The sequence below is a fragment of the Achroia grisella genome, unplaced genomic scaffold (genome assembly GCF_030625045.1).
Source record: "Achroia grisella isolate CSIRO2021 unplaced genomic scaffold, CSIRO_AGI_Agris_v1 utg809, whole genome shotgun sequence".
In the NCBI taxonomy this organism is placed as follows: Eukaryota; Metazoa; Arthropoda; class Insecta; order Lepidoptera; family Pyralidae; genus Achroia; species Achroia grisella.
In genome coordinates, this window is record NW_026713030.1 from 376,848 (window position 1) to 394,808 (window position 17,961).

At 34.0% G+C, this 17,961-nt stretch overlaps 1 protein-coding gene across 1 annotated transcript; it reads left to right on the top strand.

Annotated features, from left to right (window-relative positions):
• Positions 1-1,042: 1,042 nt before the first annotated feature.
• On the top strand, positions 1,043-14,368 carry LOC131851902 (putative inorganic phosphate cotransporter). The gene is made up of 10 exons (XM_059202457.1): positions 1,043-1,094; positions 3,278-3,594; positions 5,879-6,058; positions 7,271-7,409; positions 7,788-8,008; positions 10,785-10,934; positions 11,500-11,632; positions 12,175-12,293; positions 13,278-13,397; positions 14,132-14,368. Exons 1-10 carry the CDS (start codon positions 1,043-1,045, stop codon positions 14,276-14,278), a joined length of 1,578 nt encoding a protein of 525 aa, XP_059058440.1. The 3' UTR covers positions 14,279-14,368.
• Positions 14,369-17,961: the final 3,593 nt, after the last annotated feature.

The window sequence follows — 17,961 nt, forward strand, 5'->3', positions numbered from 1 at the left end:
CAGAAATAACACGAAGAGTAAATTTGTTCAACCGAGAGCTATCAATTATTACGGGGAAAGAACAACCGGGTTTTTGGTACCAAAAATTTATAATAATTTAGATGGGTTACAACGAAATTCTAATTTAAGTAGACCAGTACTGAAATCAAAATTAAAAAGAGCATTTTTAGATAAACTTTAAAAACAAAAATTGTAATTGTATGTAATTATCTGTAAAAACGTGTATTTATGTGGATAGAAGTTTATGGGATGAATAGTATTTGAAAAAAACTGAGCGATATCTTGCCAACAAACTGTTCTACAGTTTGGAGAGTCAATGTATAAAAACAACTGTACAATTATCTTTGTTAAAAAAAAAAAAATAATAAACATTAATAATTGTATGGTGCGTACAGCCATCAGCATTTTACATCACTCCGCGTCCATACAACGCCCACACATACCATTTTCCCTTCAGTACACCAAATACGCAAGCAAGCACAAGCAAGCATCAGTCCACACTCAGTCATCGTGTACTCAATATATCAAGTTGGAAAGCAGCTCGGACTTATAATTTATACATCATAGCATCCAAACTGTGTGGGTCACAGCAGACTCATTCATATTTATGGTAAACTAGCTTTTGCCTGCGGCTTCGCTTGCGTTAATTTAACCCCTTAGGTGTGGAATTTATCAAAATCCTTTCTTAGTGGATGCTTACGTCATAGTAGCTTTATGCATGCAAAAGTCTCAGCGCGATCGGTTTAATATTGACAAAGTTTCGTACAAACTTTCATCCCCTATTCGTTTTACCGTGCGAGGAATCGAACCCACGGCCATCGGATAGTAAAGCGGTGTGCTAAAACAATAGATCGCCGAGGCTGTCAAAATAATAATAAATAAATAAATATAACTTTCGCTCAGTGTGCGCAGAACCTTATAGTAGATTTAGATGTCGTGATTTATGTACATATTTAAATATATAATTATGTTTAAATAATATGACGAAAAAATCTGGGCGTAGTGGTTATTATATGTTGGTGTTTAGTGGGATATCAACGAAATGTCAAAAGCAGAGTATGAAGAAGTGCCCAGTAGCGAAGAGAAGGAAATTGGTAATTATATTTGGTTAATAATAATGTCGAGCGTACTCATTATAAAAGTTTATAGTATTTTTTTATTAGTGTGAAAAAATGTTAGTCGACATCACAGAAGACCGAAGAGCTGGCAGCTACCTTGGACAAAGAATTAGTCTAGCTATTCAAAGAAGGAACCCTGCCAGTATCTTCGGAACGTTGCCTAAAGGGACCCCTTTTAATAATATATTAGTTATTATATTAAATAATTATTATTGATAATGTATGTTATATTACTATAAATTAAGGAGTGAGAATTATTTGTCTATTTTCCTTTTCTATTAAAAATTAAAAATATCTTTATTCATGTAGGTCTATTACAGACTCTAAATCTACTCTAAATTAATAATTTCGAACTCCATTTACAAATATTTTATTCCATTACAAATTTCTAACTGCTTATATTATGTTCCACTCAAACTTTAAGTGATTTACGTCTCACCTGTAAATTGAATGAATACAGAAATCAAATCAAATCATAATATCTTTATTCTTGTAGATCTATTAGAGGCTCTTATGATATATCAAATCTACCGTCAGTTCGAATGATTTCGAGATGAGAAGGACTGACAAGAAACTCAGCTCGTATTCTTTTCAAATAAATGTTATAATATCTGCAATCAGTCCCGGATCTATGAGCAGATATTTTGGGTGTGGGAACTGAGAATGGAGTGTCCACCCCAGCTGGAGATCTGCTTCTTAAGAATACTGCGAAACATTATTTATTTATTTATTCTTTTGCACACAAAATTGTATATACGGTGGTAGAATAAAAAAAATTTGACTATTCAAAAGTGCTTATATTAAGTTTATTTGAATAAAAATTATTTCTATTTCTATTTCTATTTCTACTTAATACCTGATGGCATTCTCTACCAGTCAACCACCGCATTGATCAAAAATAGTATGGCGGTGCAATAACAATATAAAAACATAAAAAATTCCAATAATTTAACAAGATTTAGTTTGTAATCTTGTTAAATTATTGTCAATTATTATGTTTACTTTGTTAGTAGTAGTTTAGAAGTTAACTTAATGTGCTCTCGACGTCGTCGATCTCATATTGTATTTTACTGATAAAGGTTATAACAGAATAGCAGAGAGGGTGGACTCTCTGCCCTCACTGAGTAGTAGACCGTTTTGTCTCCTTCATTAGTTTTAAATTATATTATTGTATGAGTAGCAATTGTATTAGTTTTTGTTTGAGACAAATAAATATGATTATTATTATTATATAATACAGAAAAATAATACATCGTCGATGAAATAAAACAATGTCATTTTTCTAAATTAGAAGCTAGATTTGGCTCGTTTTATATAAGTCAATTAAATTAACCACGCCGTCTTAATCATTATCTAAATACTTTAAAAATGATATATAAATAAAAATAAAAATTTTAAAAGCGTGTGTACAAGACAAACATATACATTTTGAATAACTGCCATTTATCTATTTAACCGACGATACATATATAAACATACAGATGTACTTCCAAAATTATATATTATATAACCTCGCTTCTTTTTAATCAACATTATCATTACATAATATAAAAACAAAGTCGCTGTCGCTGTCTGTCCCTATGTATAAATCTTTAAAACTACGCAATGGATTTTAAAGCGGTTTTTTTTAATAGATAGAGTGATTCTAGAGAAAGGGTTATAGAAGGCGAGTAGCCAGTCGAATCATCATTACATAGTATAAAACAAAGTCGCTGTCGCTGTCTGTCCCTATGTATAAATCTTTAAAACTACGCAATGGATTTTGAAGCGGTTTTTTTTAATAGATAGAGTGATTCTAGAGAAAGGGTTATAGAAGGCGAGTAGCCAGTCCAATCATCATTACATAGTATAAAACAAAGTCGCTGTCGCTGTCTGTCCCTATGTATAAATCTTTAAAACTACGCAATGGATTTTGAAGCGATTTTTTTAATAGATAGAGTGATTCTAGAGAAAGGGTTATAGAAGGCGAGTAGCCAGTCCAATCATCATTACATAGTATAAAACAAAGTCGCTGTCGCTGTCTGTCCCTATGTATAAATCTTTAAAACTACGCAATGGATTTTGAAGCGGTTTTTTTTAATAGATAGAGTGATTCTAGAGGAAGGTTTATATATATAGCGAGGCGAGTAACTAGTCTAAATATTTTTTTATTTTTTCAGGAGATCCTACCAATGACATAATACAACCATATGGGTATGGAGTGCGACACGTGCAGGCTTTTCTGATTTTCATTTGTCTAACTGTAGGTTACACGGCTAGAGCGTACCTAAGTGTATCAATAGTCGCTATGACAAATGTAAACAAACATTTAGATAACAGGACAGAGGTAGCGGAAAATATTGAATCTACAACAATTGGGCTTCCAGGACATGAACATGAATTCGATATTGGTGATAATGAAACAACGTTACATCATGTTGTTGATAATGATGCATTTGATGATACTCCTATTGAAGATTCGTTAGGAATTTATAGAGTAAGTATAAATCAAAATATCTTCTTTATTTTGACAGTCTCGGTGGTCTAGATGGTCGCGGCTTCGATTCCTCGTACGGTACAAACATTTGTATTAATGAATATGATTGTTTGTATCGGTCTGCGTATTTTCTATATATATGTATTTACGAAAAAATAAATATATCTATATATTTATATCAGTTGTCCACTATCCATAAAACAAGCTTTAGGTAGCTTATTTTGGGTCTAGATGGCGCTGTGTGAGTTGTCCTGAGATTACTTATTTATTATTATATAAGCAATGTATAAATTACTAATATTTTAAACGCAAAAGTTTGTAAATATGGATATTTGTTAGTCTTTCACGCAATAACTACTGAATGGATTTTAATAAAACTTATAATAAAATAGCTTATACATCGCAATAACACATAGACTATACATTTCACGCGAGTGAAAACGCGAGCACAGTCAGTACATCATATGTATTTAGTGAAAAAGAAAAAAAAATGAAAATACAAACAAACGTTTCATGTTTATTTATATGTATAGATGTAGCTTTATATATTATTGATGAATATGATGTAGATATTCAGTGCATTATATATAGCAGTAAATATAATTTGTTCTCAATCCGATCAGTTGCACGTTACATATCAACTGTTACTTAACAACATGATTGCTTATTTTAAATGTGGAAACAAAACTTACAATACAAGCTTCTTAGAGGATGATTTACTCTGCACTGCACTATATTATAATAGAAATAAATAGTAGTAAATAACCCTGGACAATTAACACAGCGCCACCTAGTCGCACGGTACGCAGAACTTGTGTTATGGATTAGAGTTTTTCTTCTAAAATCAATGTGTCTAATACGATCCTTTAATCCATTACATTTAAGACACTCTACATCTCTACATTTAAATAACATACATAATATAAAACTATATACAGAAGAGTAAACAATGGAGCAATAGTAGCGAAAACATATCCAAAATTAAATCTGTTAAAATATTGAACACTAATTATAGTTGGACCTCTACCGCCCACTTGAGATATACATATATATAGATATATATATAGATATACAGTAATAAATATAATTTGTTCTCGATCTGATCAGTTGCACGTTACATATCAACTGTTACTTAACAACATGATTGCTTATTTTAAATGTGAAGGATTAGAGTTTTTCTTCTAAAATCAATGTGCCTAATACGGTCCCTTAATCCATTACATTTGAGACCCTCTACATCTCTACATTTAAATAACATACATAATATAAAACAATATACAGAAGAGTAAACAATAGAGCAATAGTAGCGAAAACATATCCAAAATTAAATCTGTTAAAATATTGAACACTAATTATAGTTGGACCTCTACCGCCCACTTGAGATATACATATATATAGATATATATATAGATATACAGTAATAAATATAATTTGTTCTCGATCCGATCAGTTGCACGTTACATATAAACTGTTACTTAACAACATGATTACTTATTTTAAATGTGATGGATTAGAGTTTTTCTTCTAAAATCAATAGGTCTAATAATTTTAAATAATCACTAGATCCGCCGCGAAAATATAAGTAGATTTTTACAGCTGCTAACTCCGACTGAAAATACTACTAATCTATATATATAAATAAAATTAAAGTGTTTGTTTGTAATATTGAAATAACCGTTTTTTACTACATGCATATGAATGTAAATACGCTACATAGACGAAAATATATTTTTTTACAATTTGTCAGTCTGTCTGTCTGTTCCGGTTAATCTCTGAAATGGCTGGACCGACTTTGACGGGACTTTTTTTGGCAGGTTGCTGATGCAATAAGGAGTAACTTAGGCTACTTTTATCAGAGAAATAAAGTTAAATTCCACGCGGACGACGTCGCGGGTACAGCTAGACTATATATAAATTAAATGAATTGAAGTATTTTTATATTTGCAACAGAAGTTACTGGCTGCATGAGGACACCATTATCCTTACTTCCTTACTAATATTATAAATGAGAAAGTAACTCTGTCTGTCTGTCCATTAGGATAAATTTCACGTAGTGATAATGTGGAAAATTGGCAATAATTTTTAAAACCTACAATACGTGTAGTGATGTGATTCATTTATAAAACGTGCAAAGTTTAGAGTTTTCCAGAACTCCTTGGTGGATGTTTCGATTTTACAGTTTCTAGAACATTCTATCTGGATTTCTGCTATAACTTAGATATATTTTTTGTAAAAACATATAGAACAGTGAGTCAGTAAATTTATAATTTTCCTAACTTTCCAGACATACGCATGGCCAAAATCCACACAAGAAATGATACTGTCGTCCTTTTTCCTCGGGTATAACATCATGCAATTTCCTATGGGATTGGTTACACAGCGATGGGGCGGGAAAATCCCCCTGCAAATAGGACTGTTCATAAACGGAATTGCGGCCATCGTAACGCCATGGCTAGTTCTATGGGTAAGTTTTTAATCTTCGGGCCGGGTCATTGGGCTCTTAAAATATGGTCGAGCGCAGTGATGGCTGGCTCATCCGTCATACTCGTGAATGCTGCTTGTAGGGATCACTACTCTTATCACTACGACTGATTTAATCTTATTGATTTTTAATTTGCTGGTTGGTAGTTTGTATTCACACGTTTGGACCTGTAAAATGTGAACTTACAAGGAAAAGTGCTTAAATTAAGTTTATTTGAATAAATTATTTTCTATTCTAGGAACAGCCAGTAGCTGTTCCCGCGACTTCGTCCGTGTGGAAATTAACTTTTATTGTTGTTAGAATTAACTATTAGGATTGTTTGAGATGAGATAAGGACTGTCCTGTGAGATATCACTGTCGCAGTTAACTTGTACATATTAGAAATGATTAAAATGAAATGCTTCTATGATAGGGTGAATGAAAAACTGTTTATGCCTATCCAATAATCCAGGGTTTGTCACAAGCTGGGTTTTAAAACTGGTGAATATTAAATATGATTAAAATGAAATGCTCTCCTATGACAGGGTGGATGAAAAGTTGTTTGTGCATGTCGAATAGTCCAAGGTTTGTCACAGGCTGGGTTTTACAACTGGTGAATATTAAAAATGCTCTCCTATGGCTGTTTGTGCATATCGAATAGTCCAGGGTTTGAAAATGAAAATCGAATATTCCAGGGTTTGTCACAAGCTGGGTTTTAAAACTGGTGAATATTAAATAAGATTAAAATGAAATGCTCTCCTATGACAGGGTGGATGGAAAGCTGTTTGTGCGTGTCGAATAGTCCAGGGTTTGTCACAAGCTGGGTTTTACAACTGGTGAATATTAAATAAGATTAAAATGAAATGCTCTCCTATGGCAGGGTGGATGAAAAGTTGTTTGTGCATGTCGAATAGTCCAAGGTTTGTCACAGGCTGGGTTTTACAACTGGTGAATATTAAAAATGCTTTCCTATGGCTGTTTGTGCGTGTCGAATAGTTCAGGGTTTGTCACAGACTGGGTTTTAAAACTGGTGAATATTAAATAAGATTAAAATGAAATGCTCTCCTATGACTGGGTGGATGGAAAGCTGTTTGTGCATATCGAATAGTCCAGGGTTTGAAAATGAAAATCGAATATTCCAGAGTTTGTCACAAGCTTGGTTTTGAATCTGGTGAATATTAAATATGATTAAAATGAAATGCTCTCCTATGACAGGGTGGATGGAAAGCTGTTTGTGCGTGTCGAATAGTCCAGGGTTTGTCACAAGCTGGGTTTTATCCTGCCGTTCAAACAATACTGGCGCAGTGGGTGCCAAAATCTGAAAGAGGCAGGCTTGCAAGTTACGTTTACACTGGTAAATATTTTAGTTAATTACGTATTACATTGCCGGATACTATTTAATTACTTTTTGGATTTATTATTATATACAAGTAGCTGTTCCCGCGACTTCGTCCGCGTGCAATTTAACTTTTATTTTTTTAAATAAAAGATATTTTCTAAAATAAAAGTAGCCTAAGTAAGTAAGCCTAAAGAATATAAGAATAAGTACATTTTTTGTACTTATTCTTTATCATATCATTCTATCTATCTATATATCTACTTCTCGAAGCTTAATCATACTTAGTAATGTTTTAATAATATATCTACTGAGAACTGTTTTATCGTTGTCAATTATTTCTTTCTTTGATAGTTATTGCATCTTATTGAACTTAGTTTTATAATGTTTTAACAGGCTCAACAGTGGGTACCGTGGTAGCTTTCCAAGTTGGTGGTATCCTGGCTGAAAGTGCAGGTGGCTGGCCATCTATATTCTGGGCGTCGGGTGGCATATGTTTAGTCACATTCGCCTTGCTCACAATATTTGGTGCTGCAACACCGGCTGAACATAAAAGTATAACTGTAGCAGAAAAGAACTTCATTTCTAATTCTTACAATACTGCAGCTGTAGAAGAGGTAATATATCTATTGAATTGTATTTGATTCAAAATCAAAATATCTTTATTCATGTAAGTCTATTAGAGAATCTTATGATATCTCTTCCTATCATATTTGCTCTAGAGATGTTTCAACTCGAGTTAACTCGAGTTGAATTCTGCCAACTCGAGTTGGACGAATTCAACTGATAAATGAACGAATCAAGTGAAAGAGAGAGAGCATGAGTCTGTTGTCGAACTGACAATGACATGAAATTTTCCGATCATTTCATATCACACAATTTTCACTCGTCACAAATGTTTTAATATTAATTTGAGGTTTTTATCATTTTTTTTCGCATATTCATCCGGTTATGTTATCATTAAAATTATTATGCGTTCTATAAGTCCGTTCGCGGCTTTGTAGTGCCATTTCTACTAGCCTATATGCCCTATAGTTTTTTTTTTGTATGTGATAATGGAATGGTGCATCCGCCTGCGCTAACGGTTTACGCTGGCGGGGCACCAGTGGAGGGTGATAATATGAGCATGAGGTCAGGTCAGTTAGCCCATCGTGACAAATTCACCAGGAATTTAACACGATGGTTTCCAGGGGGAACCGCGTGGAGGTCAACCTGACATGATACATTGCTAGTAATGGGTTCATTAGTCCACATTACTAACAATCCCATTTCCCCCCTATGCCCTATGGTTCGGTGAAGTTTTCAAGCTGCGGCCAAAAATATTAGATTTGTTCGATAACTTAAAAAAAAAAACTGTTTATTCCAACGGGTCAACTCGAGTTAACTCGAGTTACCTGAATTTCAACTCGAGTTAACTCGAGCTATGTTTATTACGTGTTAGCACATCTCTAATATGCACCACCAACAATTATTCTCTGCCCCACCTATGGTTGCCTGGTAGAAAATGCCTCAATGTGTTAAGTCCGCTATATATACTGTACTATATATTGTATTGTGTGCATTAAAGTTAAATAAATAAATATGTCAAATATACCGTCATTTCGGAATGATTTCGAGATGAGAAGAACTGACATGAAACTCAGCTCGTATTCTTTTCAAATAAATGTTTGTTTGTTTATTTGTAATTATTTACTGTACAGATTATTAACAGAAGGAAACATATGTCTTAAAAAATAAATAATAAAATTTATTTATTTCCATTCCATTATAAGTATTCACGAAATGGTACAATGGCGGACTTGGAGAATAAGGGATTTCTTCCAATCAACCTTTGAGTGACTGAAAGGAATTGTGGCGTGGTGGATATAGGTAGAATAAAAAAAAATATATGTCGCAAAGCAATATTTAAATAAATAAATATAGTACAAGTAATAAGAATAAATCTACTTATAATTTTAATAGAAACAATGTTGTACATGTTTACAATAATACAGATTCATTTAAATTCAAATTTGGGAGAATAGAGTGACCACCAGCATATGCTATTGCAAAAGTAAATAGTCTAATCAGTGTTCGTAACCTGAACAGATCAGTCAGATACGCAAGATACGTATATAGTTATCGACGGTCTTGGTAGTATAGCGGGGTAGCACATCGCCTTATTTTCATTGATCGCGGATTCGATTCCTCGCACGATACTAATATTTGGCCACATGTCGCTGAATATATTAGAATCCAATGCTCAATTTACACTCAGCCCGAGTGGGCAGGGAAGTGAGCAGCGCGAGAGTGTAAACACGAGTGGAAACACTTCCCATGCCATTGTCGCTGCCACTCGCGCTGCCCGGCGCTCCCTTGATTGTTTTTCGTGCGCGAGTCAAAGGACTGGCAGCGCGAGTGGCAGCGTGTTTTTACATTCAGCCCTCTCGCTCAGTTGTCGCCCGGCAATATTTCCGGCAGCGCGAGTGGAAGGGGATGCGGCTGAATCTAAACGTAGCATAACAGGTGCTGTCTGTTTATTTACTTATTTGAGCGACCAATATGACATACACCATGCGGTTACAATTATTATAACTTGCAAAGAGTGTTTATATATATACATATATATATATATATATATATATATATGTATACATATTTATCTCTTTATTTTATTTATTTATTATATTTGACGGCATCGGTGGTCTAGCGGTCTAGCACACCGCTTTACGTCCGATGGTCGCGGGTTCGATTCCTCGCACGGCACAAACATTTCTATTCATGTATGATTGTTTGTATCGGTCTGGGTATTTTCTATGTAAAATATGTATGTATTTATGAAAAAAAAATTATCTATGTATTTGTATCAGTTGTCTAGTACCCTTAACACAAGCTTTAGCTAGCTTAACTTGGGTCTAAATGGCGCTGTGTGAATTGTCCTGAGATTATTATTATTATTATTCTAGTTTATTATATATTATCTAGTCTGTTTGATTAATTTTGGTTTTTTCTCGATTCTTTCTTCACATGAAGGGTCGGTCAGAATAAATAAACACATATTTTTGTGTCGGCAAAAAATTTAATGACATTTTGGATTTATACAGCTACTTTAATAATATTTTAACAGACAGAGATCGGACCGCAAATGTAGAATGAATGCAACCTAAAACATATCATGACGAACGATGGTGGTCGAGGGTTCGATTCCTCGCATGCCACAAACATTTGTATTCATGCGTATGATTCGTTGTAACTGTTTGGGTGTTTTCAATGTAACGTATGTATTTACGAGAAAAATCTATGTATTTGTTATCTAGTGCACATAACACAAGCTTTCGCTTTAACTTGTGTAGACGGCGCTGTGTGAATTGTCCTGAGATTATTTTATTATATTTCTGATTTTACCTTCTACAGAAGCCTAAAGTACCTTGGAAAGCAGTACTAACATCGAGACATGTTTGGGCATGTCACTCTACTCAGATCGGTAGTGGGGTGGTGTTCTTCTTCATCTTCAATCAAGTACCTTCATACATACACTCCATCCTGGAAGTTAATGTTAAAAGCGTAAGTTTTTTTTTCAGACTATACGCTGTTGACCGCAGCTGGCCTGTACACCTTCATCGTTTGTTTGTTAGATATTTACGCAAATACTAAACAGATTTTAATGAAACTTTAAAATAATATAGATTATACATCAAAATATCACATGGTCTATAATTGTTACTCGGATGAAACCGCGGACTCAGCTAATATTATTATAACTTTCTTCTTTCTTCTTTGTCGATTCCTCAGGACTGAGGGTCCCGAAACTGTCAAGAAACTCAATTGAATTACTTTTTGATTTACAATGTATATTTATATATCTATGTCTAACATTAAATGAAAATCCCGTGCAAGAACAACTATTGCCATGCACGCTCGTCGTATAAGTCTAAACTAAAAAAAAATAAAATTTTAGTTACCGTGGCATTGGTAACTAAAATTTTTTTTTTTAGTTTTGTATATTATGTTTTATAGATCTACATAATTTTTATTTTCTAGAGCGGTCTAAGTCAATTAAAAATACATTATTTTGTTTTAGTTTTGTATATTATGTTTTATATAGATCTACATAAATTTTATTTTTTAGAGCGGTCTATTGTCGTCGCTGCCGTACGTCGCAGCTTGCTTCTGCTCTGTCACATTCGGAGTGCTATGTGATTTCTGCATTAATAAAAATATATTGAGTCTAAAATCTTCTAGACAAATGTTCAATTCTGTGTGTAAGTATAATATTTTTTTATATAATATCTGAGTGTTATGACTTAGTGGCTTACGACCTACGTTGACTTAGAGACCGAAAAAGATCGTGAGTTCCTCTAATCGTCACTAAAAATCTTGTACTAAGTCTCCGATGATGTAAACACAGACAACAAAAATTTGCCCCGATGTGCTAACTCATCTGACTTCATGTTCATCTTATCATCCTCCACTGGTGCCCCGCCAGTACAAGTACATACATAGATAATTTTTTTTTTTTCGTAAATACATACATAATCTACATAGAAAACACCCAGACCGATACAAACAATCATACTCATGAATACAAATGTTTGTGCCGTGCGAGGAATCGAACCCGCGACCATCGGACGTAAAGCCGTGTGCTAGACAGCTAGACCACCGAGGTCGTCATATCTTTTACTACGCAATTTTAAGCAATAGATAGAGCGATTTAAGAGGATTGTTTTTATGTATTATATATACATATATACATCTGTACTAAACCGGAGAGGGTAGGTAGTATATAAACATTTTTATGTTATAGCACAAATTGGCGTAGCTGTTTGTTTGATAACCGTTTCGTTCACAAAGAACCTCACTCTGGCTATAATACTCTTAATGCTGGGAACTGGTTTGCAGACAGGAGTTCATCTGGGATGGATGGTATATATTTTTTATACATACTAGAAATAGAAATAGAAATAATCTTTATTCAAATAAACTCATTACGAGCACTTTTGAATAGTCATATTTTGATTCTACCACTCATTCGGAATGCAGGTTCATCACAAGAAGAATGAGCGAGAAACTTGTGTGTTGCTCTTTCGAATAGATGTTTTTTTTTATATAAATTATTACAGTATAACAAGTAAGAGGCATGCGATAATCAACATAGAAATCGCTACGCACTCATTATTAGTGTAATCAGATAGTATTGTCAGTGCTATGGATTTTAAGTTTTTCTATAAAACATTATTGTCGTTAACGAATTCAATACATTTCTTTCTGTTTCTAACAGCCTATATTATAAATACTTTAAAGACGAACATACAAATGAAATAATAATATAATACGGTATAGGAGAGCTTCTCTAATAATTTTTATAGGTTGGACTTTTGTTACAAAAAGAATCATCAAGATATATTGAGAACTAGAATATTGAAAGAAAATAGAATTAACAAATATACAGGCTGTTCAAATGATGCTTCGCCCATTTTTCTTAGTATTAAGTATTAAATTTTTCTATTTATAAAAATAATAAAACTATTTACTTAAACCTCAATATTTAAGGCAAAACTATTTCTTTGTATATAAGATTATTACAAGTTAATTTATACAATAAAATATAATAATAACAATTTAGACACTGCTTAGATTGGGACTAAATTGAATTGTCCTGATATCTTTATTATTTTTTGTTGATAATATTGGTAATAAAACATATTTTGCCGACCCCAAATAAATGGGATAAGGTTGAAGCAGATAATGATTACGATGATGATGATAATGATTATGATGATGTGATGGTGATGATGATAATGATTATGATGATGGTGATGATGATGAGGATATTCGCTGGAAACATGTATACATCTTATTATATACTTTGACGATCTGTTTTTCTAATGTTTTTTTAACATATTTCAGATTAATCATATAGACTTGACGCCAAACTTTAGCGGCACACTCATAGCAATTGGAAGCACGCTAATGAACATTTTTGTGTTAATTACACCAGTGTTTGTGTCGTACATTATTACTGATATGGTAAGTATTAAATGTATGTTGCTTAATAATAATTAATATATATTAAGAACGTTTAATATATATATATATATTGTATCATAGCCTTACTCACTAGACGATTACTTGAATGACGAGCGTACATGGCAATAGTTGTTCATGTTCGGGATTTTCATTTAATGTTAGACATAGACACCTATATAAATATACATTGTAAGTAAATTGGCTTTTATAAAAAGTAGTTAAATTGAGTTTCTTGCCAGGTCTTCTCAATTAGATCTATATATTGAACTGGGTGGTAGGGAATTTTTTTATAATATTATTTTTTTCTTCTGAATATAAAAAAATTGATAAATTGTTTTTTAATTTGAACATATATTTCTACCGCCAAGCAGTTTACTTTGCAAGCTGTGTGTTTTAAATTGAAGTATTTTTTTTTAATTTAAACTCTGAATTATTAACACAGCGCCATCTAGTACCACAGTAACCAACGTTTGTTTCATGAGTACTAGACAACTGATATAAAAACTTAGATACATTTTTAAATAGATACATAAAGAAATCACCTAAGCCGATAAAATCAATCATCATACTCATGAATTCAAATGTTTTCACCGTGCGAGGAATCGAACCCGCGACCGTCGAAAGTAAAGCGGTATGCTAAACCGCTAAACCACTAAGATCTCTGTTATTATCAGTGCACACTCTATTCACACTCAGCAATTGATTATAAATCATATTGAATTTTACTTTTCCAGACAAACCAACTGCAATGGCGGATCATGTTCATCACCGTGGGTATTGTTGCTTTCGTAACTAATGGCATATTTGTGGCATTAATGAGTGCTAAAACACAGCCGTGGAACGAGCCCAGTTATGTCAAGAAATTGAATGAAAACAAATGAAATGCCCAGTTATATGGGTAGATTCATAGATGTGTATGTGGTCATGAGATTAGAGGAAATGTTTATAGTAGAGGATTAGGAATAAACTTTGAAGGTTATGTTTGGAGCCAATAAACTTTTTGTTAATTAAATTTACAATATTTTATTCATCCTTGTTTTAGTACTCTGATCATCATCATCATCATCGCAGCCCGGAAGACGTCCACTGCTGGACATAGGCCTCCCCCAAAGATCTCCACAACGATCGGTCCTGCGCTGCTCGCATCCAATGCCTTCCAGCGATCTTGACCGACGTTTTAGTACTCTATAACATTATTATGAAGAGAAAATTCGCACTTACCACATTTATCATTATTACATAGTATAAATCAAAGTCGCTGTCGCTGTCTCTACGTCCCTATGTATGCTTAAATCTTTAAAACTGAAGGATTTTGAAGCAGTTTTTTTAATAGATAGAGCGATTTAAGAGGAAGGTTTATATGTATAATACATGTACACATGGAGACGTGGTCGCTAACTATGGGCCCCATCAACAAGCTCAGAGTCACTCAGAGGGCAATGGAGAGGGCTATGCTTGGAGTTACTCTGCGTGATCGAATCAGAAATGAGGAGATCCGCAGAAGAACCAGAGTGACCGACATAGCCCGAAGAATTGCGACTCTGAAGTGGCAATGAGCAGGACACATAGCTCGCAGGACAGATGGCCGTTGTGGCAGTAAAGTGCTCGAGTGGCGACCACGGACCGGAAGACGCAGCGTGGGAAGGCCTCCAGCAAGGTGGACCGACGATCTGGTCAAGATCGCTGGAAAGCATTGGATGCGAGCAGCGCAGGACCGATCATCGTAGAGATCTTTGGGGGAGGCCTTTGTCCAGCAGTGGATGTCTTCCGGGCTGCAATGATGATGATGATGTACACATGGGCGAAGCCGGGGCGAGTAGGTAGTTATAGATAAACTCGTAAAGGAGTTAATTTAAAGTTCTTCTATCTTCAGAGCCTAGAGATATACCTAGTCGAAAATGAATCCGTAAGTCCAAAATCAATAAGGTTTTGTAGAAAAAACTAATTTAAAATTCATAGTGCTGACAATGTTACCTAATTGAACAAAGATTGAGTGCGTAGCGATTTCTATGTCTAACTAGCTGTACTCGCGTGGAATTTTACTATATTTTTCTAAAATAAAAGTAGCCTAAATTACTCCTTATTACATCAGGTACCTGCAAAAAAAGTCCCGTCAAAATCGGTCCAACCATTTCGGAGATTAGCCGGAACAAACAGACAGACAGACAAAAATTGTAATAATTAAATTTTTGTGTATGTACCTTATTTATATTCATATGCATGTAGTAAAAAACGGTTGTTTCAATATTACAAACAGACACTCCAATTTCATTTATATGTATAGATTTATATGACTTATTTCTAGAAATTAGGATTAGTCCTTTTTAATGTATATTTACGTAGATCAACATTTATACTCATACTTCTTATGATGAGTCTGCTTTCTGAATTAGTGGTAGAATAAAAAAATGTGAGTATTCAAAAGTATCTTATATTAAGTATATTTGAATAAAGATTATTTCTATTAAATACCAAATTTGAATTTAAATTTATTTATTTATTTAATTTTAATTCGGATTACATCCATATTGTGTTAGTAAAAACTTATAAAACTATGTTAGTAACTTATAATATACATATACGTAGATATATTTAATTCATATATCTGTGTCCACGTCCAGAAGCACTGGGTCCACAATGCAACGTTATCCAGTGCCTCTGGAGCGGACAATCAGGTATATTCGCAACAGTTTTTAGGATGCTGTTTGAGCTCCCCCGAATTCTAGACATCAGTGATGCAGCTCTTTTACGCATTATGGCTTCAAATCCATCTACCCGCGCTGCTGCAAACATCTCTGATGCGCTACAGACTAAATGACTGTATATTATTGTTAACATGTACATTTTTGTTTCAAAAGAATACGAGTTGAGTTTCTTGTCAGTTGTTCTCATCTCAAAATCATTCCAAACTGAGATTAGATTTGACATATCATAAGAGTCTGTAATAGACCTACATGAATAAAGATATTTTGAATTTAAATTTGAATTGAAATAGTATAATAAAATTCGCAAATCTTATGCCTTTACCTTTATCTTCTTTTAAGTCGTTTAGAATGTTTGGAAAACAATAAATATTTGCATGAAGATAATCGAATGATTTTAATTAAAACAGACCTGAAAACAATTTGTCTCGAACAGTTTTTAATTAATAATAATACAAACGTTATGCTAAGAATGAAGCGTGGGGTCACTGAAATATGGAAAACGATTAATTTCCTCGGACACGGGAATTTCATTAAAACATTGACCCAAAACACCGGGGACCCCCTTTCGAATTTTTCGGACTGCGAGTAGATTTTCCTATCGAGTTCGCTGTACGTTGTACTTTAAAAGCCCTTTGGAATTAAAGAAAGAAAGAAAGAAAATTGTTTATGAAATTTTAAAAATTATTTTCAGTGTACCAAACACTAAATTTTATATTAATAAGTAAAGTACCAACTAGGTCTCCGCTCAACATATGTCGTGACGGGGTGCCACGACACTGGTTTTACGTAGAGAACGGCATAATTTCAGGATATCTAAGTTATCTAAATACTACCTGTATATACATATTAATTATAATAAGTTTTTACTTAAGTGACTTTGTAGAAAGTCGTCTCAAAGAGTGTGTTATCTATTTTAACTGCAAAGTAACTGACTTTGCAAGATGTGTTTCGGGTGAAGGGTGAAATCAGGTGATTTTAGTATATTTTTTACTTTGTACCGCGGTGGGGGGGGGGGGGTTGTTAGTAATGTGGACTGATCGTGTCAAGTTGACCTCCATGCGGTTTCGTCTGATAAATTCACGATGGGCTAACTCACCTGACCTCATGCTCATCTTATCATCCTCCACTGGTGCCCCGCCAGCGTAAACCGTTAGCACAGGCGCAAAGAAATGGTACCGCATGATGTCCATGTCCACTTCATGTATACATAAGGGTCGGTTACCACTTACCATCAGGTGAATCGTCAGCTTGTTTACCATTCCAATTATACAAAAAAATATCTATGAATCAAACTGTATTCCAATATCTACATTACTTTTCCACGAAACAGTATCAAAGATCCATCTTCAAAATTTCCGCTTTTATAATTTTAGTTAGTCGAGGTTGTTTGAACGCGATCTTCTTTAGAAGTATCTGTGGGATATGAAAATATCTTTTTGCACTTGTTTTTCTAATTCTTAGGAAATTCGTATTGAGATATCACGCTATAAGCCTTAGAAGTAATCAAATATATAAGAAGTCAAAATTAAAATGAATACCAACCACTATGCGAAAATTTATGATTTTTCGTTTAATTGGATAGCACGATCGAACCCCATCTAATTCAAACAAGGATCTAAATTGCGATGTCCTGAGCTAAGTGTCTAGCCCCTAGCGGTGACCTCAGACAAAAGTCATATCTATCAGGCTGGAGTTGGCCTTGAGTCGATCCATAAGTTCTTCCGCGGTTAGGAGTGCCATCTACACTCGACCCCTGTCGTTTGATGAAGTTGTAAAGGCTGCTGGCCGCAGCTGGGGCCAACAGCATTACAATAGTTTGAGCATAGCGTAGCTGTGTATAGGCCAGCTGCGGCCAACAG